Source organism: Rattus norvegicus, chromosome 10 (assembly GCF_036323735.1).
Source record: "Rattus norvegicus strain BN/NHsdMcwi chromosome 10, GRCr8, whole genome shotgun sequence".
In the NCBI taxonomy this organism is placed as follows: Eukaryota; Metazoa; Chordata; class Mammalia; order Rodentia; family Muridae; genus Rattus; species Rattus norvegicus.
This window is the reverse complement of record NC_086028.1, coordinates 94687902-94711666: the sequence shown is the minus strand read 5'-3', so window position 1 is coordinate 94711666 and position 23765 is coordinate 94687902. Positions and strand designations below refer to the sequence as shown.

At 49.2% G+C, this 23765-nt stretch overlaps 2 protein-coding genes across 2 annotated transcripts in view; both read left to right on the top strand.

The window, feature by feature from the left end:
• Rgs9 (regulator of G-protein signaling 9) overlaps window positions 1–15111 on the top strand; it is a 73832-nt gene extending 58721 nt beyond the window's left edge. The window contains exons 16-19 of the mRNA NM_019224.2: window positions 1696–1781; window positions 4579–4696; window positions 12895–13379; window positions 14695–15111. Coding sequence (NP_062097.1) covers window positions 1696–1781; window positions 4579–4696; window positions 12895–13379; window positions 14695–14845 — 840 coding nt within the window. The 3' untranslated portion in view covers window positions 14846–15111. The remainder of the gene's footprint in view (window positions 1–1695; window positions 1782–4578; window positions 4697–12894; window positions 13380–14694) is intronic.
• Window positions 15112–15261: 150 nt separating this feature from the next.
• Mifl4 (macrophage migration inhibitory factor like 4) lies at window positions 15262–22976 on the top strand. Its single transcript, XM_063270166.1, has one exon. The coding sequence runs from the start codon at window positions 19645–19647 to the stop codon at window positions 20011–20013; it is 369 nt and encodes a 122-aa protein (XP_063126236.1). The 5' UTR covers window positions 15262–19644; the 3' UTR covers window positions 20014–22976.
• Window positions 22977–23765: the final 789 nt, after the last annotated feature.

The window sequence follows — 23765 nt, the reverse complement described above, 5'->3', positions numbered from 1 at the left end:
TAGACCTTCTTTGAGGGCTCCCCCCCCCTCAGAAAATCCCCATAGAAACTGTATCTATGGGCTCCTCAGGCTGTAGGTATGTTGCAGGTGGTATCAGGAAGACAGATTAAGATAATTGCCCAGAGCTGTTGAAAACTTATGGGCAACACATTTGTCCTTAAAAAGATCCTGAGGGAGGCTCCTCCAGAGTCCGGTCACAGTACAGGTGGAGTGAGGATGCCAGCTCCTACTCTGACAGATCCAGATGCCTGGCTCTCTGACTTTACTGTGGATGGTCACAGTTCTCAGGGCCCTGATCAAACATAATATTGGAGGGTTTAGCGTCGAGACTGTTCAGTGCGGTTGCAGGTAAACCTCGTGAGAATCCAGGTAGCTTCTGGATCATTGCGAAATGGAAGGGGGGGGGGGGAAGGCTTCCAAGGACTTGTTGTGAGTAAAATAAGAAGACTCTGAGAGAAAATCACTTTCTGAAAAGTATTCCAAGAAATTAATTTGTGTGTGTGTGTGTGTGTGTGTGTGTGTGTGTGTGTGTGTGTGTGTGTAGGCATGTGTGTGGGGTCTGAGAGCAACTTTATGGAGTCAGTTCTCCTCTGTCACTATGAGTGGTTTTGGGCCATCATACTTGTTGGCAAATGCTTTTTTCCAGTAAGCCATCTTTCTGGCCTAGATACAGCAATTTTTTCCCTTCGATTTTTAATTGATTTATTGAGTGTGTGTGTGTGTGTGTGTGTGTGTGTGTGTGTGTGTGTTTGTGTGTGTGTTTGCATCACCAGCACCCCACATCCAAAGCTGGAAGGCAGAGACAGGAAGGTCCCAAAGGGTTTGCTGGCCAGGTTAGCTGAGGCAAGTGAGCTCCAGGCTCAGCAAGAGTCTGCCTCAAAAGTAAAGTGGAGAATGACGGAGGGAGATGCTCAGTGTGGACCACTGCCTGCATGTACACAGACGCCCAAACCCTCCTGCCACACATGTAGACTAGCTGAGATGAGGTAAGGCACCTCGCTAAAGGAATGCTGTATGTCTGTAGTCTCTAGGAGCTAATACATCTTTGAGATGCTGGGTTGCTGTGGCAGGCATTCCCCGTGTTAGTTGCCAGTGGAGTTTCCAGCTGCCTGGGAGGTTCCAGGCAACTGGGGAGCAACTTCCCTACCCTGCTCAGATCCTAGGAATCACTGCCCCCAAGAACTGCCTAAACCCTGAACCTTTCAGTATTTTGTACTGTAGCATCTTCCTTTCTTCCCCAAACACCAGGCAGAAATGGGTATGAATGGGGTTAGAAGTGGGCTCCATCTCCATGGCAACTAAGGGTGGGAGGTTAATGCCGCTTATCTCTGTTAGCTTCAGCACAGGCTCACAACTCTGAGGATTTTAGTGTTGAGGGGTGAATATGGATTGTGGTCCTAAAGACTCGGGTGGTTGTCCCATCCTTCCGGTTCATGATTAGGCAGGACCGGGGTGGTCCCGGGAATGTGGAGTTCTCTGGGAGAATTTGACATTGCCTGGTCTTGGGTGCCACACCCTAGAGCCACTGCTCTCAACACCTCCCTAAACACCTCGCATTCAAAGAGACCCATTCCCTTAACATGGCTGTCCCACCAGGGAAGAGCTCAGAAATGCGGGCAGCAGCACGTTGCACTCTGCCTGGCAGAGCACACACACAGTGGTTCATTGCCTCTGCTCTGCTCTTGTTCCCGCCAGGATTCTTATGCTCGCTATTTGAAATCTCCGATCTATAAAGAAATGCTGGCCAAAGCTATCGAGCCACAGGAAACCACCAAGAGAAGGCAAGTGGAATGTCTTTAATCGCTGGCTGCCTGCTGTTCACTTGAGAGACTCGAGGCTCTCTTTCTACGAAATGGCTGGAGTGGAGCGATTTGCTTGATGACAATGTTGGGGGCTGGAAAGGCTTGTGCGGTGAATGAGTGCCTCATTTGCTTAGAAATGCCCTCCAGCAAGATTCCCCTAGTAATTGTCTCCGGTACGTTAAGTTTTGTTTCTCTGAAGGGCCCTGGTTATCAGACCGACAATTATGAGCATCACGAATAGAAATCTGATTTTTGTTGTTGTTGTTTTGTTTTACTACCCCACCTCTCTACCACCAAATCTATGAGTAAGAATTAATTAAGGTCCGCCCTTGTAGCTCTGTTGTTTCAAGACCAGAGTGGGGGCATTGCACACTGAGAGAAAATGCTCGGCGGGAGAAGCAAACAGTAATACTCCCCAAGTGTTGGAATCTCTGGAGACTACCTTCTAGAAATCCCTTAACTAGCTGGACATTTCTGTCCCCTCATCTTAAAGAGACACCGGGTCAGTGGATGATGCCACATTCTGAGGAGCAAATTGAACTCTTTTTTTGGGGGGGGGGGCATAAGGATTATTTAAAGATTTAAAGAGTAAGGAATAACAGTTTGAACAAAGCTGTGAAACTCTGCCAGAGTATTTTTTGATATTTGGACCATGTCCCCCCAAGCCCCCATGGTTAAGGAATATTTCTGTTTGTTTAACCGATGCTGGGACCAATTCCAGCGTCTTCGGTCAACCTGAAAGCGGGCGTGGGTGGGGCGGGGACGGGTGGGAAGGAGCCAGACTGTCAAAGGAATTTGTGAGAGAATATGCCACCCTGTTTTTGAAGATGATAGTCCACTGAGAGGAACAAGGGCTTGTGGCAGTGTTCTAGGGTTACAGAGAAAGGAACAAAGTCTAGTGGCACTCGGAACTCGAATAGAGATCCACAGTAACCCAGAAATCGTGACAGAGATGAACTGGGGACAGGATAGGAGATTGGTTGTCTCATGCTCCTGCCCTAACGTTTTGTAAGTTGGGGTAGGCATGAGAATTCAGAGAGGATCGTTCTTGGGCAAAACTGGGTCCTTGAGTGCCTGGGCTGTCAGGGACCCCTGCCGGAGCACTTGACTTTGGACATCACAGTCTGGCGTGATATCCCTGTTGTGAGATCGGTGTGAATGCTCAGACAGTGTGACCCTTGACTTGTGTCCAGGTCGGGGTACAGGGGGTGGGAATCTATTCCATGGCTCACAGGTATAAGGGAATCTATTAGTAGTTAAGGCACAGACCTTCTTTTTGGCAGAGTTGACAGCATAGCTGGTGCCCAGTTCTTAGAATGAGCATCCTACCTCCGTGGTTCAGAGACAAGGGGTATTTCAAGGAGAAATTAGGGGTAGGTCCTGGATCTTTGGTCTGTTGTTGCTGCAGAAATGCTAGCTCCCCAAACCTTTGTGGGCCCCTGAGGCTGTATGTCTCAGCTCCATGCCTTAAGCTCTTAAAACCTTGCCCTGACCCCTAGGATGTGGGAGTCAGTTTGGGCACAGGAATCCATGCTGGCCTTGGAACAGATTTCTCGTTCGTTCCGAGATATGGCATGTGGGAAGGGTGGCTGCAGCCTATTACCTACTTACCCTCTCAGGAAACGGCCACTGAGGCCCAGCCCTGTGGGACAGCTCAGCTTTCTCTGTGTGTGCACATGTGTGTGAAGACCGGAGGACAACCTTAGGTGTTAGTCCCCCCCACCCCAGCATTTCTTTGTTTTGTTTTTGTTTGTTTGTTTTTTGTTTTTTGGGGGGGCTAGAACCTCTCACTGGCCTGGAGCTAATTCGTTAGGTCAGGCTGGGTGACTCCCAAGCACCCCAGTGTTCGACATACTTCTCTCTTCCCAGCCCTGGGATTACAGTCCTGCATTTCATCTAGGCTCCGCCTCACCGTTACCTGGCAACAGCCAGGTGTGCCTTACTCACTATAAAAGGGGCTGCTTGCCCCCTTCTCATTCTTTTGCTCTTCCTCTCTCTTCATCCTCCTCCCCTTCTCTCTCCACCCCAACCTTTCTGCCTTTTTCTGTCTTTACTCCCTCAACTCCCCTCCCCATACCCTAACTAAACTCTGTTCTATACTCTACCACTGTGTGGCTGGCACCTTAGGACGAGGCCCCCCCTTAGCATGGGCCCGCAGAGGCACCCCCTTCCCCTACACCATACTGCACCTCCACCAGACATATCCCTGGCTTCTTTTCCTTCTTTTTATAAAACACAACACTAACCACCACAGCATTTTTTGTTTGTTCGTTTGTTTTTATATGGGTTCTGGGGACCAAGCTCTGGTCCTTATGCTGTCAAGGGAGCTATCTCCACACCTTTGGAGCTTGGCTTTTTAAACAAGTTCTCGGAACCCTTCTTTCTTCTTCCTCAAGACTCAAGCTCTCAGGCGCCTATCCCCCAACCCCACCATGCCCTTCTGCTTCTTTGACGATCTTTCAGAGATCACGTTGAGATCTTGAAGATCTTGCCATGACATAACAAGTCGATCACCCATCACAGTAGAAGGTGTCTCTCTAACCATTATCACCGTACAGAGAATCTTCCTCGTGCCTCCCCTGAAGTCTGGTGTCATTTATACTCACTATGGCCCCAACTGTTGGGCCATGGTTCTGAAGGTCTTGGAAGGTCACTGGGAAAATGAGGGGACATGTCCAAGCTCTAACCTTCTAGCCCAACCTCCCCCAGGCTTTGTCGGTGCCACTGGGCAAGCGATATGGTTTCCTACCAACCACTTGCCTATCTGTCTTTGTAGCTCCACCCTCCCATTTATGAGACGCCACCTACGCTCCAGCCCAAGCCCTGTCATTCTGCGGCAGCTGGAAGAAGAAGAGAGAGCTCGAGAAGCAGCCAACACCGTGGACATCACCCAGGTCATGAGCAAGCTGGACCGCAGGAGCCAACTCAAAAAGGAGCTGCCTCCTAAATGAATGTCTGCTTCCTGGGGTTGGGGTGGGGATCATCGTGCACTTCAGAGAGGCACTTATACCTCCCCCCAAAAAGGATTAGTGTTCAGAAGGTTCATGCTTTTGTCAGCAAAATGTAGGGTTCGGAGGGGACTTCCCAGATCAAGAGTTACCCGGCTTTGTTTTCCTCCCCCCAGGTCACAAAGTTAGTAGCAGTGCCCACCTACCTTGCTTTAGGGAGTTCATGTGTGAGGAGCATAGGAGAAAAGACATGGTGCGTCACCTTATCAAGAAACTGGCCCTGCACCCTCCAAGGCTACTTTTTCCAGGAGTGTGTATTTAGAATAGCGGTGTGAAACGTTTCACCCCATCTCTCCAACTTAGATGCCTTTTCTGAAGCAACTTGTGATCCCTCCACATGGCTCTTTTAGGCCTTTCCCTGGCCTTCCCTGCTTTACATCTGCCCAGGGAGAGACACCTTTCCTAGTGAGCTCGTTCTCAGCCATGGTTACTTCTTTTCTTTCTATTTTCCCATAATGTGTGGATAAATAGCTTATAGGAATGAAAGGTATGGTCCAGAGGAGACGAGGAGAAATGTCCTGTTGACAGTTTCTTGTGGTTCAAAGAAGAAAGGCAGTGATGTTGGGACCAGCGGGGAGGATGGTGGATAGCAGATAGATTTCTGGCAATATTTTCTAGATTTTGGAACTACCTTTCTCTACAGCTATAGACTATGTTGCCTCAGCACTCAGGGGAGAGGGCAGCTCAGTCCATGACTTCCAGTCCCCACAAGGGTATTTTTGAAGATGAATATCCCCCTAATTACGCAAAAGAGAATGAGACCAGTGTAAGAGAGCAGTCTTCTAAGGTGGGAACTCACACATTCCACACATTTACTGAGTACCTACTATGTGTGGGGCTTGGATGAGCAAAAGCAACACTGTTCTTCTCTTATAGAGCTTGTGGTTCAGGCCCGACAAAAGAAGGTAAGCTATCAGGCAGCCTCGGTGGCACAGCAGTGGGCCACGGACTTGAGCGGCATGCTGTAGGGAGCGTTTATTGTTCATGCGGATGGGGTCGTCTCCGTGGCCCCGAGGTTCTTGGCTTGGTCTTCCCCTGTGTCTGGAATTTGGCTTACAGACGCTTAAGCTGGAAGAAACAGGACACGTCTGCTCTGTTTCACGTGCCTCATCCTCCAACAGCCCTGACTAGGCGTGGTCTTAGGTGGTGGCAGAATTGCAAGGGACAAAATGGAGATGCATGCCTATGGCTTCCTATGGTCTCACCCATCTTTTATTAGGCAGAGAAAGTCACAAAGTCCTCTTAGATTAAAGGAGTGAGGAAACAGGGTTAGGGATGCAGATGGCTGGGTCGAGTGTTTGCCTTGCATGCATAAAGTCATGGGTTCAATCCCTGTCACCATAGAAAACCAAACATGGTGGTGCACACCTGTAGTTCCAGACCTCGGAAGGTGAAGACAGGACTATTATGAGTTCAAGGTCATCCTTATATGCATAATAAATTTGAGGCCAGCCTGGGCTACATGAGACCCTGTGTCTAAAGAGGGAAAAGGAGTAGGGAAATAGACTCTATTCTTTTTAGTAAAAATATGTCAGAGACCCATTGAAAAACACGTGGATACAGGAAGTGTATAGAATTGAGTTCACTGTAGTAACTGTTAACTAAAAACAGGATAAAACCTGTTGAATAGGTTACGAAGGAAGCGGGTATGATACCATGATAAGGAAGTTGTGTCCCGAGTAGACTTAGGCCACTTTGAAACAGTGACAGAGGAACAGAGGATGAGAAAGAATTGTCACAGGATGTGGACCAAGCAAGGAGAGAGGGATTAAAAGGACAAAGCCCGGGTGTGGGAAATGGTTCAGAGTGAACTGAAAAGTCAGGTGAATGGAGTCTGGTGAATGAGGAAGAAATGGCACAAGACAAGGAGCTAGGTGGGCGGGACTAAGAGAGGTGGGCGGGGCCAGGCCACTCAGGACTGTCTAGCCAATACAACTAGTTTTTGATCATTGGTTCCATGCTAGCAAGATAATCCCAGCCCCAAAGGGGAGAGCAAGCATTTCCAAAGTTCACAAGTTACTCTGAGACGGCACCAAGAGACGTGTTTTTAAAAAAATATTCTTTTGGGTATTTATATTGGAGTTCCCCAGCAGAAGCTTCGGGTTATAAACTGAGTGATATAAGGAGAGGGACAAAAATCTAGCTTCCCTCTTGGAGTCTAGTGCCCAAGACCTAGCAAGATCTATACTTGTGTGTCACATGACTGGATGGATGAATGAATGAATGAATGAATGAGTGAGTGAATGGATGGTTGGATGGATGGATGGATGGATGGATGCATGGATGGGCCCTGGTCCCAGTTCTAACACAAGCCATGTAGTCCAGAGCAACTCACAGCGCCTCTTTGCTCCCTACTCATTTATGGAAAGAGAAAGACTGTCTCAAGATCATTTCCAAAACTGGGGTACCAATTTTACTTGAATATTTAGAATAGGAGGAGGAAATTTAGGTAATTTTTAAAAATTTACATTAAAACAACCATAAATATATTATGAAATAGAATGCAAGATGCGCATGAATTTTTAAGGCCAACGTTGGAGGCATCAAAGTCATTTCGTGCTTGGCTATGCAGGTTCAGGCGCTGGCCCCTTAAGACTCCTGGGGGATGCATGTTTACCCAGCTCTCCTGCTGTTTGGCCTACTTAAGTGGGAAAGTTGGGGAAGCATGAAGCCAGAGAATGTTTGCTGTCCCTTCTAATCAGTCCACATGAGCTGAGATCACGCCAGCAGCATGGCGGAACCGATGAGTTTGTCATGAGCTCCTCAGGGCTCCACTGCCCAGATCCTATGCATCCTTGGTCTCTCCATTTTGCCACCCCACTCCCCATCACCTGTGCTTCTCAAACCCATCATTCTCTGAAAGACAACAGTGTGTTGTTTCGGGTTCTTTCCCACATATATGGGAATCTACTCAGTGTTGGAGGTACAAGGTCCTAGGATCGGTGAGAGTCACGGGCGGTAGAGTGGGTGAGCATTCTCTACTCAGTGAATGAAAATATAGAGATCTGAACATCATCCAAAGGATAGGTACAAGATGGCAACAATTGACAATCCACAAAAACGAGGAGGAAAAGGAGGAGGAAGAGGAAGAAGAGGAGGAAAGGAGGAGGATAGAGGGAGAGTAAGAATGCATGCAAATATATATATAATTTAGTTTTGAGACAAGGTCTTAATATATAGCTCTGACTGAATTGGAACTCACTATGGCTACTGGAGTGGCCTTGAACTCATAGAACTCTGCCTGCTTCTGCCTCCAAAGTGCAGGGACTAAGGGTATATACCACCGCAAGTGGCTCTTAAAGAGCAGTTTTCTTTTTTTAAAAATAAGGATCAGTAGAAGATTATGGGAGATAAAAATGTGTAAAGTGGTCTTTGTGCTCAAGAGGTTGATGCTGTGTGGGTGCAAATGGCTATACCACGAGCCATGGTGTGATTAGGGATTTGTCTGTGTTTAAAACTTAAGCCAGAGTAGGGAGAGAATTGTTTGGCCTGAGAGAAGCTTTCAGAAGCTGTGCCATCAGAAGATGTGTCAGGCTTAGGTTAGGTATGGTGGCACACACCTTTAAACCCACACTTGCCCGTGCAGACTTCTATGAGTTAGAGGCAGGCCTGCTCTACATATGGCTTCCAGGACAGCCAGAGATGCACAGTGAGACCCTTTCTTAACAAACGGAAAGAACAAACAAACAAAAGGAGGCTCGGGCTCCGGCACCAGTTTTCTTCTGTGCATCACAACCACTCAGCCTCCCACATGCTCTTCAGGCTCTGTTACAGGCCAAGCATTGTACAGTCAGGAACTGGGGTGTGGAGACATGGGTGAGGAGAAGAGAGGAGAGAGGTCCCTATTGCCTACTTACAGTTAACAGGAAAGACAAGAGTGTGGGCAGATGAATTCTAGGGAAGCCCCATGATGCTTTGGGAAGTCACATTAGGAACCACTAGCCTGTGGAAGAGTAAAGACTTTAAGGTGACTAGAGAGGCCCTACAGTAGGTAGTTGATGTACGTGGCTAGGACCAATGGGTAACCTGGACTACCCATCCTGGAAGGCTCTATTTATCATCCAGCTCCCAGGACTTCATATGTCTGTGTGGCCTCCATGTACCTCAACTCCAAGCTTCAGCTCTTCCCCTCTCTCACTCCTGCCTCACCTAAGTGTCAGAGCCTGGGTCTGACCGTGCTGTCTCAAGATCTATAAGGAGATTCACAGGCTTGGTGGCTAAGGGGCCAGATATTCTTTTCTAATTCTTAGGTGTTAAAGAGCATCTGTGGCTGCTGCCACAGCTCTAAAGGGGTCAATGGCTCCTGTTAAGTTGCTACCATGAGCAAAGCTAACAGCAGCCCCTCGGGGCCCATTTGTATCTCAAATGGCACATACTCAGATAATGTTATTACTGTGCTTAAATCACTACAATAACATTTATTATGTCATGTTCTCAGACACCATCTCAATTTCTTAATGGAGGAATTTAACCACACCACAATCTTCTCTGCCCACGGTGGCTAACTATGCTAGATTATATTATTTTCCTAAGGTTATGGGATGTCCTTTGTAGAATTCTATTTTCCTGTTTGACTTTTACAGAAAACATTGCTTTCATTATGGGTATTAAGTAAAAGACCCAAGAGCCATGGGCAGGAAAATAAGAGTAAAGTACTTAGAATCATGGCCGACATATCAGAAACGCTCAACAAATACTGATCGCTGCTATTTTGTTACCATCAAAACTATCACCCTAACCATCACTACCGTCAACATCATTATCGCAATTATTACTATCATTGACGTCTTGTTATCATCATCACCACCTCAATCACCATCACCATCCCAATCATCATCATCACCCCAATCACCATCTCTGTCACCACCCCAATCATCATCATCACCCCAATCACCATCACTGTCACCATCCCAATCACCATCACCATCACCTTGCCATCACCACCCAATCATCACCAACCCAACCACTGTCACCATCAGTACCATTTCCATCATCATCACCATCATGGTCATCATTGTCACCATCATCACCATCATCCTGTCACTACCATTGTAACAATCCCCACCACCATCACTCTCCACCACCATTCCCACCATCCTCACCATCAGAATCAACATTACCATCACCTCCACCACCACCAGCACCACCACTTCTGTAACAGAAGCAGCACCATCATCACCGCCGCCAGCACGATCACCACAACTCCTCCACCATCATCACTACACTCCCTGTATGCCTCACAGTCTTGAAGTGAGCAGCTGCTCTCTTCTGTCAGTGACCTGTTATTCTTTCTGGTTTACGTATAAACTGAGGCAGATTCAAATCATTACCATCCCAAACCGTCTTATCTCTCTGCTGAATCAGTGTCCTCTGTGCTCTCTAGACAGCATTCGGTTATGTGTGAGGTATTGTATCCTCTAATTACAGCTTCTAAAGACTCATTAGTAATAATGTTGGGACCAACAGATCAACAAGTTCTGTGACTGAAGCGAGGGCCAGTCCCAGCCTAGGACAGTCTTGCACTAGACTGTGTTCAGTGGGATGGGTAGCCAAAGAAATGATGGGGTCACCTAAGTTGTCTTTTACGGGACCAGCTTCGCTTGCTCTTGGAGAAGAAGGGAAGGGGTCGACAGGAAGAGACTGAAGGGTGGCTGGGTCCTTGCATGCTGGACATGGCCACCGGTTTTTGACTTCTCAGCTAGATTCTGATGGACGCCGAACCATCTGCTTTGTCTTCCATTAAAAACTCTGTGATTTCTTCGTGTGTCTTCCTGTTAATGTGCTGCCTCATTTCATGCTCCTGCGGTCCCTCTCTCTTGCACAACAATAAAAAAAAATTTTAAAAAAAGGAGCTGCTCACACCAGCTCTAAGCTAGGTTCTACTTTGTCTGTGTCCTGTCGCGTTTCTGCGTTCTGCACCACTTGTCTTGCATGCCGTGGCTTCGCTGCTCATATCATCGGTAGAAGGCGCATGAACTGGAGGGCTGGCTTACGGAGCGCAAGCCCGGGCCTTCACGGGAAGGAACAGAGTGGAAACACATGGTTTCCTGTGAGAAAGAGCTAGGGGAGAAAAAACTGTCCTGCATCAACTAGGAAAGTGGCCATTTGCCCGGGAGAGGCCATCTCAGGCCAGGTAAGTGACGAAAAGACAGTGGCCAACGTTTAGTTCTAGGCTCTAGGAAGGGGTGAGATGGGGAAGGGAGAGAGAGAGGGAAGGAAAGAGGAGGAGAAAGGAAGAGTCAAGCCACACAGTCTCTGTTAAGTTCCTTTATCTCCAGGAGCCTCAGACTTCTTATCTGTAAAGCGGGGTGATCTCTGGAGTTCATGACATATTCCAAGGCAGAGAGGTTCAGATGCACTTAGTAGGCACCTTACCCAACCCTCTTCCTCTCTCCTCTCTCTTAGTTCAATTCCAGGACATAGAAACTACACAGGCAGGGTGATGGCCCACACACATTAATAGGGACAGCAGGGGCTTTTGGGTCACACAGCGAGGCTCAGAAGCACATCTTGCCATTGTCTTAATTTCCTATTGCTGGGTAACAAGTGAGGTCGTTCTGCTCAGCTGCCCTAGAGTCTAGCTGACTCTACACTGGGCCTGGGTTGTTCGAATGACTGTGAGAGCGGGCCTCACTCTGAAGTTAGTAACCTCCTGCCCAGGGCTCTGGCAGCCCCCTTCAGTCTTAGGGTCTGAGCAAGACCTCTGTGTGGCTGTTGCAAGGAAGGTCTGTCCCTTATTGTAGTTCTTTATGGACCTCTCTTGGGAGCAGTAGTGGTTCAGCTGTCCCTAAGACACCACCCACCTCTCCTCGGGGCTTCTGTTCATGCCAGGCTGGCCTGTGGTAAATGCCTACAGCAGGCCTTCAGAAGGGACCCAGCAGCCCACAACAATTGACCCTCCTCCGTGACCTACAAAGGAAGAGGTAGCGGCAGTGAAGAGCTCAGGGAAACCTCTGCCTTAACTTCCTTGCTCAACTTGGAAAAAAGCTCCTTCAGGTTCCCTGAGCTGAAGAAAATGGCACACCCTCCCCTTCTGCACCAACACTCTGAACTCTGGGGCCATGATGGCCCGGACAATGAGATCCTTCCTTTTTCTCTGCTGAATCACAGAATCAACTGTAGAATTGCTTCTTTCCTGTGAGCTCCTCAGGTTCTACACACAGCCTTTCTCTCCTCAGTTCCCAGGCTGAGGGGGTACCTGGGCAGGTGCTAGTATTGGAGCCCCTAACACTTTGCCAGGGTGGACACAGGTGGGTGTGGTCTCAGGTGTGGAGGCCAGCAGGGCACCAGTTGCAGGTCTCCCCATTTGCACTGATCAGTTAACATTAAACTGTTGCAGTTAAATGTCTGGGTGCGGATGGCTCAGTGGGAAAGCACTTGCCTAGCGTGGGCAAAGTCATGAGTTCAATTCCCAGCAGAACACACACACACACACACACACACACACACACACACACAACAACAACAACAACAACAACAACAACAACAACAACAAAATAGTGTCAAATCCTCCAGGTCTAAAATGATGGTGTTTGACGAAGAGGTGACCTGGGGGTAGGAGGGACAAAAAGCTTCTGGAGATTTGATTTGAGGGGTAATCAAGTTTAGCAGGGTCACACCCCAGCACCCCAGGACTGGAAGAAAGTCAGTTTGTGGCAGATGGATTCTGGCAAGAGGTGTTTGTATGGCTGGCCGTGCCACTGTCACAGGTCCCTCAGGGTAACCTTTTCAATCGATCCCTCCTGGAGGCACCCAGAACAGATTGGCATCATTGGAAGGAGATTGAGTTAGATGAGGATAGTCTGTAAGGAGATCTGGTTAGATGAGGATAGCCCATCAGCCCTGGTGGCTAGAAGGAGATTGAGTGAGATAAGATTGTAAGGAGCTCAAATTAGATGAGGATAGCCCAACAGCCCTGGTGGCTGGAAGGAGATTGAGTGAGATGAGATAAGATTGTAAGGAGCTCAAATTAGATGAGGATAGCCTATCAGCCCTGGTGGCTGGAAGGAGATTGTGTTAGTTGAGATTAGCCTGTCGGCCCTGACATGCCTCCTTACTGAACTTCCTTTTCTCCTTTCCCACAGCCAGGTCAGCACTTGGCTCCCAGCCCTCACCTGGCCGTGTACACAGGGACCTGCGTGCCTCCCTCTCCCTCCAGCCCCTTCTCACCATCCTGCCGCTCGCCCAGGAAGCCCTTCCCTTCCCCAAGTCGCTTCATCCGGCGGCCCAGCATTGCCATCTGCCCCTCGCCCATCCGAGTGGCCCTGGAGGGTTCTTCAGGGCTGGAGGGCAAGGGGGAAGCCAGCTGGTCTGGTGCCAACCCTGGGCCCCCAGTCACTGAGAGCATCGAGACCTCTGTAGACCGCTCACGACCACACAGCCAGCCCAGGGCCCCGCTCAAGGCCCGCGCTGCCCTGTCCCTTGGCAGGTTTCTGAGACGGGGCTGTTTGGCATCACCAGTTTTTGCCAGGCTCTCACCGAAGTGCCCTTCTGTGTCACACGGGAAGGTGCAGCCTCTGGGGGACATGGGTCAACAGCTGCCCAGGCTGAAACCCAAGAAAGTAGCCAAGTAAGAAGCTGGGGGAGGGGCTGGTGTTGTGTGCATGTGGACAGTGGGTGTGGGTGTGGGTGTGGGTGTGGGTGGGGTCTGTGGCTTCATGGCAATGATGGAGGCGCAGGGCTGAAATGAGGACTGTGGAAACCAGTCAAAAGTAGCCTAATTATATCCCTAAGCGGCCAAATGTCCCCCAAACCCAGTCCCATCATCTCTCCCTCTTCCGGAGATGGGAAAGAGGCAGGAGTCTTTTTATTTCTTTATCTGTCCATTTCACACGCCTGCATTTGAAAGGGGCTTCAACACTAACCACAGGCTATCTTGTCCCCAAGACATGATTCCCCAGGGACTCCAACCCTTTCTTAAACCTTAGGTGTCATGGCCTCTTTGGTCCTCACTGACACCTGCCTGCTCTCCTAAAGGGCCTCAAAAGGATATTGGTTCCTGTGGTGGTTAAAGTCATGAGTGTCAGCTTCCAAGTCTGAAATCTGAGAACCCCAAGTGTCCCGAGGCAGCCACTGTGCGCACAGCACAGCAGAGGCCTAGAGGAGTGTTTGGGATCCACAGTGTGCTGGGATTTACAGGGTGCCCCAATCCACAGCTGGGGGGGGGCACTCAGAGGCACCCCCAAACCAATCGACACAATCCTACAGTTGGCCCTGCCTGAGTTCAGAGAAAAAAAAAGGTTATGCAGGAGCCTTAGGTTGCTATGGAGACCCAGAGAGCATGGTCTTTTCAGTGCAGTGAGTGTGGGGACAGCAGGGAGCACTGGCCACTGTCCCCTTCTTGCCTGTGGCTTGGATGAGTAGGAAGGGAGGTTGGATCTGTTGCTTTAGGAAATGATGAGGATGAGTTTGTCGATTCTCCTCAGCTGGCCCTGCTGGGAGAATGTTCTAGCTCCATGGCTACTGTCCCAGTTCACATATGGGCATGGGGCTTTGAAAAGGCTTCCTTTCCAGTGTCCCCAAGAGACAGTTTAAAGGGGTTGAGGATTACGTGCTGGTATGTCAACACTACAGGGGCAGCCTGATTTAATCAAAACCATAAAGACTGAAAACCCAAATATGGTGTATTTGGGGTTGTCCTTGATTCAACAGAAAGATATAAACTCCAGTTGAAGGAGTCCCCAGAGCCAGCGGCTGCAGACGCCACTCTGGGTCAGTGTCTGAGGCGTGCTCGTCCTTGGGACTCTCGCGATCACGTGATCGTGATTGCCTGTCTCCCGGCGATCACATGGGGATTACCTGCTGTTCCCGTTCATCCTCTTCACTAGGTTTTTCTTTTCTTTCTTTTCTTTTTTTCTTCTGTGTGTGTGTTTGTGTGTCTGAAGCTTTTTCCAGATCAAAATGGAAATGCCTACGGACAGTGGGCCCTGCCTGATGGACTCGGATGACCCCGGAGCAGGAGAGTCTGGCGACCAGACCACGGAAAAGGAAGTCATCTGCCCCTGGGAAAGCCTGGCGGAAGGGAAGGCGGGCTGAGCAGGGCCGTGCGCCGGAAAGATGGTCCTGGCAGACACCATCAGACCTGGGGCACACTTGCTCTCAAACCCAAGTGCATTAGGATGATATTGGAGAACTGGAAAAAAACGAATGGGGTGGAGTCCAATGGAATGGGCGTGTGCTCTGGTTGACTCCCAACGGCCACCTTTTCCCTTTCACTGCCTTTCCCTTGCTTGGCCAGACAGGCATGTGGGCCAGAAGACGTCCCTTGCTGCCTTAAAATCAATAAAAGGGTCATCTGGAGGATTTCCTTGGATTGGGGGCACTGGCATATTCCTGGGTTTATTTATAACCCATTGCTTGTGAGTTAAACTCAGGTCTTCAGTTTCGTGAGTTACTTCAGAGAACTCCCTCCCTTTTGGAACTGATTTGGACAGGATGATTTCATTGACTGAGTTCCACAGTGGCAGTCCCTCAGGGTGGCAATGCCCAGAAAGGGCAATAGTTAGGCTACGGGTTACTTGGAACACTGTACTCTCTAAGAGGTTCACAAGACAGGGTTTGTTTGGGGGAGGATAGAGCATGTGTCCTTCCTTCGTGCCTTCCTTCGTTCTTCCACCTTTTCTTTCTTAAAATTATGTGCATATGTATGAGACTCCATGTGGGTTTGTGCACACCTGAGTGCAGATGCCTGCAGAGTCCACAAGAGGGCGTTAGATCTCCGGTACCTGGAGTTATAGGTGTTGCTGAGCTGCCTGACACCGGTGCTGGGAATCAAACTTGGGTCCTCTGGAAGAGCAGCAGGCCTTCTTTACCGCTGAATCATCTCTTCAGCCCATAACTACTACTCCCATCCCTCTGTCAAAACATCCACCAAAAACAAGGGTTTATTTTGCCTCACCATTTGCAGATGCTTGCGTGGGAGACGTCATGGTGGCCAGAGTTTGAGGCAGCTGGTAGCATTGTATCTGCTGTAAGAGCTGGATGGTAGCCCTCAGTGTACCCTCTCTTTCTGTTTAGTCCACGACCCCAACTAATGGGATGTCGTGGCTCTGTTCATACGAAGACTCATCGTCAGGATGGGTCTTCTGTGTTCAGGTCAACTTTTCTGGGAAATGGATAGATACAGAGGGATGCTTGCCAATTGACAGTGCAGGGTATCCATCCCAGAGCGGGACCTGGGTGAGAGGGAAGAGCTAATGGTCTAATGCAGGGATGAGTCAATTTCAAGAATGTTTTAGGCAGGCCACCCGTAGGGCACCCTTGAATCAAGGCCATTGTCCGAGAAGTCACACGGAGCCTGAGAATGGTCCTACATCAGTCTTCAGTTGTGTATAGTCACCATCTGGGACCTGCAGGGTTCTTGGAGGGACCCTCGCTGCAGCAACCAGATTTTCCACCACTGCTCCTTGCAGCAGGAGTGCGAAACACTGGTTTTTCCTCTTCTAATGCAACAGGCTGGAGGTGCGGACCTAGCACTCTCTGCTCACCTCCCCTGCAGATATTCATCCATTTGCTAGCTGAGCCCCTACTGGGTGTCTGGCACTGTGCCAGGCCTGAGGAGCTGATGGTAAGACTTCTTGAGCCATGGATTCATCTAATGCTTCTCAACCGGGTCAAATTTGTCTCCCTCTATATGTTGGATGGTGCCTGAAGACAATTTCGAAAGTGAAGATTGTTGTAGCGAGTGGGCATTGCTACCAGAAGCCAGTAAGTAAAGGCCAGGGATGCTACAATGCTCCGAACTCCTAACAGAAGACTATCTGTCTAAAATATGAGAGGCACCACCACTGAGAAATCTTGGTTCCTATTGGACGGTGAGGAGGGGACACCTTAGCAAAATCTATTTGTTCCTCTTCCTAATATGACCATATCGAACAAGTCTCCTTTTTTAAAATCATTTTTTTCACCAGAAAAGGGAAAGAAAAACAAATGACCAAACAAACAAACAAACAACTTGGGAGTTTGAGCCATATACCCTTGACTTTGGTTTCTGCCAGCCCTGAGGTATTGTCCCACTGGTTCCTCCAGGGATTGTGGTCAGAGACTCAGGATTAAATGCTGAATAAAACAGCTCTTGACCTCACATGGAAAGTCCTTGAAGGAGAACGTCTAGTGGATTACTAAACCACTCATTACGTGGCTCTCTTTTAGCCCTCAAGTGCATCCGAATTCAATTAGCAGTTAAGAGCCCCTGACCTGCTTTCAGTCTCTGACAGCTTATCATATGCGAGACATAAAGAGTGGGGCTGCTCAAATCTTTCTGTATGTGCACTTCTAAAAATGAGTATTGGGCAGGCGTGTGAGCGAAGCTTGACCTTGCCAACCCCGGCAGGGCAACGGGTAATGCCTCATCGCTTCAGGGAACCTGCTCATCTTAGATTCCACAAAATCTCTACTACCAGACCCACAAGACAGTCACCCCTCATCATCTGTCACTGAAATCGTGAAGTGGAAGATGTGGTGCTGGTTTACTTGATGCCTTGATTTGCAGAACCACCTTAAAGTAGGATCGTGAGGCTAATCCAGACCCATAGTCTACCATCAACCCGTGTGTCTAGAAACAAGGGGACTCTCAAGTTTGGATTTCGGTATCTACGCTCAAAGGGCAATACTTCTAAGCCTTTGCAATCCTGAAGAGAACTAAGCCATTCTGGATCCCCAGAACTAACCACAGAGGGCTCTGGAATCCACTGGTTGTACCAGTTATAGACCAGTCAAAAGTTCGGTAGGTAGGAAAAGTTCAGAACCTCAGAAGGTAGGAAGTGGTTCACATCTGCAGAGTTTCCATCTCACACATGAGCTAGCTGCCCAAAGACAGGAGGGTCCAGGGCAAATAGAGTCAAAGGACGAGAAGACACTCAGTTTGTGTCACGTTGGTAAAACACTAAGCAACATAGCTGGTTTTTCACTAGCTTGAGTTGCATAAAACTCGACAGATGACAAACCCTGAGAGAGGTTCTGAGTTTAACCCCAGGAGCGAGCCTGCTCTCCTTGCTCTGTACTCAGCTTGGGAACTGGGTCCCTGAGGGAACATAGGGTTCGACCTCTTTTCTGATGGGGACCTTACTTCACTTTGCTCATCTATGAGTTGTGTTGTGTCTGGGACTGCTTGGAAGCATTTAAATGGTCTCCTCAGCAGACTTAAGAGAGGGTGGAGCACCTCTTTCTCAGTAGATGAGTTTGCGAGTGACTTCCAGACCTCCATCTTGGCTAGGCCTGCCCATTAGGGGACAAGTGGACGGTACCTCTGGTGTGTTCTTGCTTTTCAGTTTACAGCAGAACAGGGGGGCAGAGTTTGAGCTCAGCAGCTAATTCCACTCGCCAGAGCCTCAGAGAAATACTTGTTTTCCTGCCGTTGACAGCACGTTTCTCCAGGGACCCCCCCAAAGCAACTGCCCCTTTGCCCTCTTGGCATCCGACCTTCGGATGGCCCGTAGAAATCTCTGAATTCCTTAACCTGAATGGATGATGTGCTTGTTTGCTAGAAATAAGGAGTGTGGTGGTCATATTTTGGGGTCTCTGGGTGCTGGATTGATTATCTGCGGAGGGTGTGTGAGGGGACTGGGGATCCTTCAATACTTCTGACTCAGAGGCCCAGCCTGCCATGGTGGGTGTCTGTCTTCACAGTTCACCAGAAGAGGGAGTCTCAGGCTCACAGATCCTCTAAGAGAGGCTGGGAAGTCTCCAGAAGAAAGGAAACTTCCTCCATGTTTGCCAAAGAGTGTCCCAGCCTTGGAGAGACGGGTATGGACTGAAGTCCAACAGAGTCTCATTCATGTTTGACTTTCCAGCCTGAGGGCTTCATGAGCTCTTCTGTTGAGAAGGGAAGCTGAGGAACTGGGAGGGCCAGGTCAGCCAGGCCAGCATAGGGCCACAAGAGTTGCTTTTCAGCTTCTCAGCTGATGGGAGGGAGCAGGGAGCACTAGTCTATTCTGTTCTTGGGGAGGCGAATCCAGAGCCCCGGCCAAGCCCCTGCATAAGGAAGTTTATGCACACAGGCTCTCGGGCCATGTGTACATATCTCATCTAGCTGCATGAATGGAGTATCAGTGTGTCACAAGTGTGGGAGTGTGCCTGTGAACCTGGCTGGTACTGGCCTCAGTAGGGACGCTGTGCAGAGCCCAGTGCAAAAATGAAGGATTCATATGACTCTAGAGAGACCAGAGAACCCAGAAGACAACTGTAACTCAGTGGTAAAGCTGGGCCCTAGATGCCCTTGGCGAGCAGGAGCCAGAGAGCCTAAGAATCTCACCAATGACACGGGAGCTGAGGTAGCTGATGTGACCCTGTCATTATTGTGGTCCAGCCCCAGGCAGATAGCAGCAGTTGTCTACACAGAATGCGTAGGAAAGAAAAGCTGTCAGTAGTCCATCTACTGACTTCTATCCCCCCAACCCTATCTGTAAGTAGTTATCAAGCAGGTTTGTCCTACAGGACGTGGTCTCCAGGAGTTAGGAAGTTGGCCACCCGCAAATTGTAGATTCATTGAAAGAACTCCTTGTGAATTCCCATGCACGTGCATTTATTCCTGGCTCTAGTGTGGGACAATAACATCACCGCCCTTATGCTGCAGATGTGACCTCACCACCCATCAGTAATAGAAATCCTCCCATTTCACAACTGCCTGCAACTCCAGCTCCAGGGGATCCAGCACCCTCTTCAGGCTTTTGAGGGTACTGTGCATGCACGCACACACGCATGCACGTACTCGTAAGTGAGGCATGGTGGTCTGGCAGAAAAGCTGGGCAGAAAGAAGTTAAAACTTACATACAAGACTTGGGTCACACCGTGCTTTGCACCGTCCTCTGGCCGTCGCTCGCAGTCTCTCCGCCACCATGCCTAAGTTCATCGTGAACACCAATATTCCCCGCGCCTCCGTGCCAGAGGGATTTCTCTCCGAGTTCACCAAGCAGCGGGCGCAGGCCACCCGCAAGCCGGCGCAGGCCACCCGCAAGCCGGCACAGTACATCGCAGTGCACGTGGTCCCGGACCAGCTCATGACTTTTAGCGGCACGAGCAACCCCTGCGCCCTCCGCAGCCTGCACAGCATCGGCAAGATCGGTGGCGCCCAGAATCGCAACTACAGCAAGCTGCTGTGCGGCCTGCTGTCCGATCACCTGCACATCAGCCCGGACCGGGTCTACATCAACTATTACGACGTGAACGCAGCCAACATAGGTTGGAACGGTTCCACCTTCGCTTGAGCCCGGACCTCACTTACCTGCACCTCTGTTCTTCGAGCCTTGCAGCACGCAGCGTTCTGTGTTTATCCACCCGTAATGATGGCCACCTTCTGGTCGGGAGAAATAAATGGTTTGAGACAAACAAACAAACACTTACATACAAAAGAAGCAAGATTGGAAACTCTTTTCCCACCCAGAGCACGAGCAGATATAACTGGAATACTATACAAATGTCCCATAAAGGTCACAGTTGGAGGTGGGAGTGTTGTTGAGCTTCCAACACTCTCTTTCAGCTTTAATCTTTCTCCTTCTTTGGAAGCACTCCTCGTCATACTAAATTGCACTGAGTTTTATCATTCTCTGTGGATCCTTGTCTAATCATCCCAGGGAACAAGACCTGAAGAATCCCAGGGGGCTCCAACCATACCTCCCCAATCTTACCTCCAACTGTGAGTCATGCCTGTGGTGCTAGCACTTGGGAAACTGAGACAGAAGAGTTGGCCCGAATTTGAAGCCAGCCTGGGCTACATAGCAAGTTCCAAGCCAGTCAGGGGTACGTGGCAAGACATTATTTTTCAAAATAAAACTTCCTAAAGGGAGTGATTGTACTAAACCACGAGTCAAGCTAGATTAGGGTGGGTCATCAGAGCAAGGCCTGGAACCTTATTGGGAGGGAAGAAGTCAGACCCACAGTGGCCAGAGGCTGTGGGACAATGGACACTTTGATTTCTCCCGTCTTCCACAGTAACTTCCTGTTGTTTTACGCCACCTCTTCCGTGGGGCTTCATTAGGGTGGCCCTGGGAAATGAACGCCACATTCACGTGGCATTGACATCATCCTCCCGAAGGCAAAGGCTGAGTTGTTCCAAAGTTTTCGTGGAAACCAACCACTTGGCAACAAACATCTCTGTTCCTGCTTCCGTGTCTCCCCAGGATAGAAACTAAAAGGAGGGATCGGAATATCTGTGTTACAAAAGAACTGCCTATTTCAATCAACCCACCCCGCAAGGAACTGCCTCTTTGGAAATCTATACTAATCAACATTCTCTCAATGATGGATACTTGTTATCTTACATTTTGGCCAGAACTGTCACTAGCCCATTGATAATGTGCCAGCATCTACTGTAGCATGCAGACATCTAACGTTCGGCGTGTCCCTCTAGATGCCATCAAAGCTTGGGTCTGGTCCCTCTGTCAAATTCTAGCCCTAGGAGGACATGGTGAGTGGAGATGACCAGAGAAACTTCTGGCTACGTAACTCCATGCCCATCCCCTAGATCCTTTAGTTTCATTTTGTTACGGTGCCAAAATACTCTAAAAACAAAAACAAAAACTTGGAGAGGAGAGGGTTTATTTGGGTTTGCAATCCTAGTAAGAGAGCCCAACCATGGAGTGAGAGACATGATGACAGGCAGGCAAGGTATGGCGGCAGAAACCGGAAGCTAGCTGACTCCATTCTATTCCCTCATAGGGAAACAGCCCACCCCTAGTGACGTACTTCCTCCAGCAAGGCTCCACCCCCTTACGCTTATATAACCTTCTTACTCAGCGCGCGGCCAGTTGGAGACCACAGGTTAAATGTATGAGTCTATGGGGGACATTTTACACTCAGAGCACAAGAGCATCAGTGCCCACGGAGGTGACCCAGCCTCAGCAGGGCTCTGGCTGTGGGTTTGTTGTTGTCATCACCCGTCCCAGCACAGTCAGTAAGAGACCTTTCATTATGCCATCGGTTACGTTGTCTGTCTCCCAGAGGGTTGCGTCTTTGAGGTTAGACACTATGAAGACCCCATGTTCACAGAGGAGCCTGTGTTTGAGGAGAGGGAGGTGGAGCTCTATCAGTCTCTTTATTCGGGATCTGCCTCTGAGGCTGCTGGTGCCCTTGTGTCTTCCCTAGGAACGGTGTATCTCTGGAGACATAAATGAGATACCCCTCCCCTATCCAGTCAGACCTCAGATGTCAGCCACAAGGTGAGCTGGCCTGCCCTCAGAAAATGCTTCAGATGCCTGGGGCCCACCCTGTCCCTTGTTGTGGGGAGTCCCACCTGGAGAGGCTGGCTCTAGGGCTGCTGAGATTGAAGAGACCGTTCTGTTGGTGACTGCTTAAAATTCACGTTGCCATAGCAGCATGGCATTAGGCCATGGTGATCTTGTCTTGCAAAGCTTTGATCTCAGGAAAGACAGGGTTTCCTTTGCTCTTTGGCTGGTTCTAAGGGGACACTGCCTTGGGACCAAGCTTTGCCTTTGCTCCAGGGCGGGAGGATGATCCCAGAAGCAGAAAGCTGAGGACAGAGGAGACCTCAGAAGTAGCCTCCACTCTGAGATTCTAATCTGAAGGAGTCAGCTCAAAACCCTTGAGGGCAAGCGATCAGGGTTGAAGGAAGAGGGGTCAGATGGCTCTGTAATGAGGGGATGTGCGCACACACTGATGAGAGGCAAGCTCAGAGGAGGTGTCTGTGTGGGTTGTGAGGAGAAGAGCTAAAGAAGAGAGAGGTTTATAAATACATGTGGGTTAGCTCAGTGAGTCTTGGCATCACTAATCATCCAGCCCTGGGTGGAGAGACAGCTCAGTCATAAAGTTCAGAGTCCCAGTACCAAGGAAAAAAGCTGGATGGGATGGTGGCATCTGCAACACAGACTCTGGGGAAGCAGAGACAGGCTCCAGACCATGCTGGCCAGACAGTCTGGAAGAATCAGGGGATTAGGTGTTGAATGAGAGGTGAAGTCCGGAGAGATTGAGGAAGACAGCTAGTGTCAGCCTCTGGTCTCCACATGAATGAACATCTGCACACATGAATATACACGTCACACACATGCACACAGGCATACACACATTGACACGCATGCACACACAGACTTACATGCACACACAGACAGACACACACATACACACAAGCACACAGACACACATATACACACACATGCACACACAGAAATACAGACACACACATGCACACACAGACACGTACATACAGACACATACATAGAAACAGACACACGCAGATGCACAAACACACTGATACACATGCACAAAGATACACATGCATACACCAACGCACATGCATACAAACAAGGATACACTGACTCACACAGACACACTGACACACACATATACAGACACAGACACACACAAACATACTGATACACACCCATAAAGACATACACACATGCACACACCGACACGCATGCATATACACAGACGCACGGACACACAGACACACTGACACACACAGACACACTGACACACATGTACAGACATACTCAGACACAGAGAAGCACAGGAGGGCAGACAGACAAACATACACTGATTTATCTATTCATTTTATACTCATTAGTTAAGGACACGTTGTGTGATCAGTATGGGGGATGCAAATGGCTCTCATGATTCTGACCCTAACCCTCAAGGACTTTCCCAGTAGCCAGGAGAACTAAAGTGTACCCTAGAACGATACAATACTGAGCATGATCATTTGCTGGAAAATATAGCAACTCAGTGTGGGGAACCAACACCCCGGTGTGGCTGGATTCTTCATAGGCAAAGTTGGGTTGAAACGTCAGTGACATTGAGAAGAGAGGGAGGTATTCTGATTAATCAGAACCACTTGGACTGGACTGGACAGGAGACAAGGAGCCACAAGGGTTTTGAGCCACAAGGGGCTTTGAGCCATGCAGTGACTGGTTGGAGCCATACCTTAGAAGGACGAAGCAGAAGCAGAACGAGGGAGGTCCTGAAAAGCAAAGAGACAGTGAGCTTGAAACCAACATAGAACCAA

Excerpts from the sequence above, each read along its gene's own strand:
- Mifl4 (XM_063270166.1), top strand. The coding sequence starts at position 19,645 with ATGCCTAAGTTCATCGTGAACACCAATATTCCCCGCGCCTCCGTGCCA.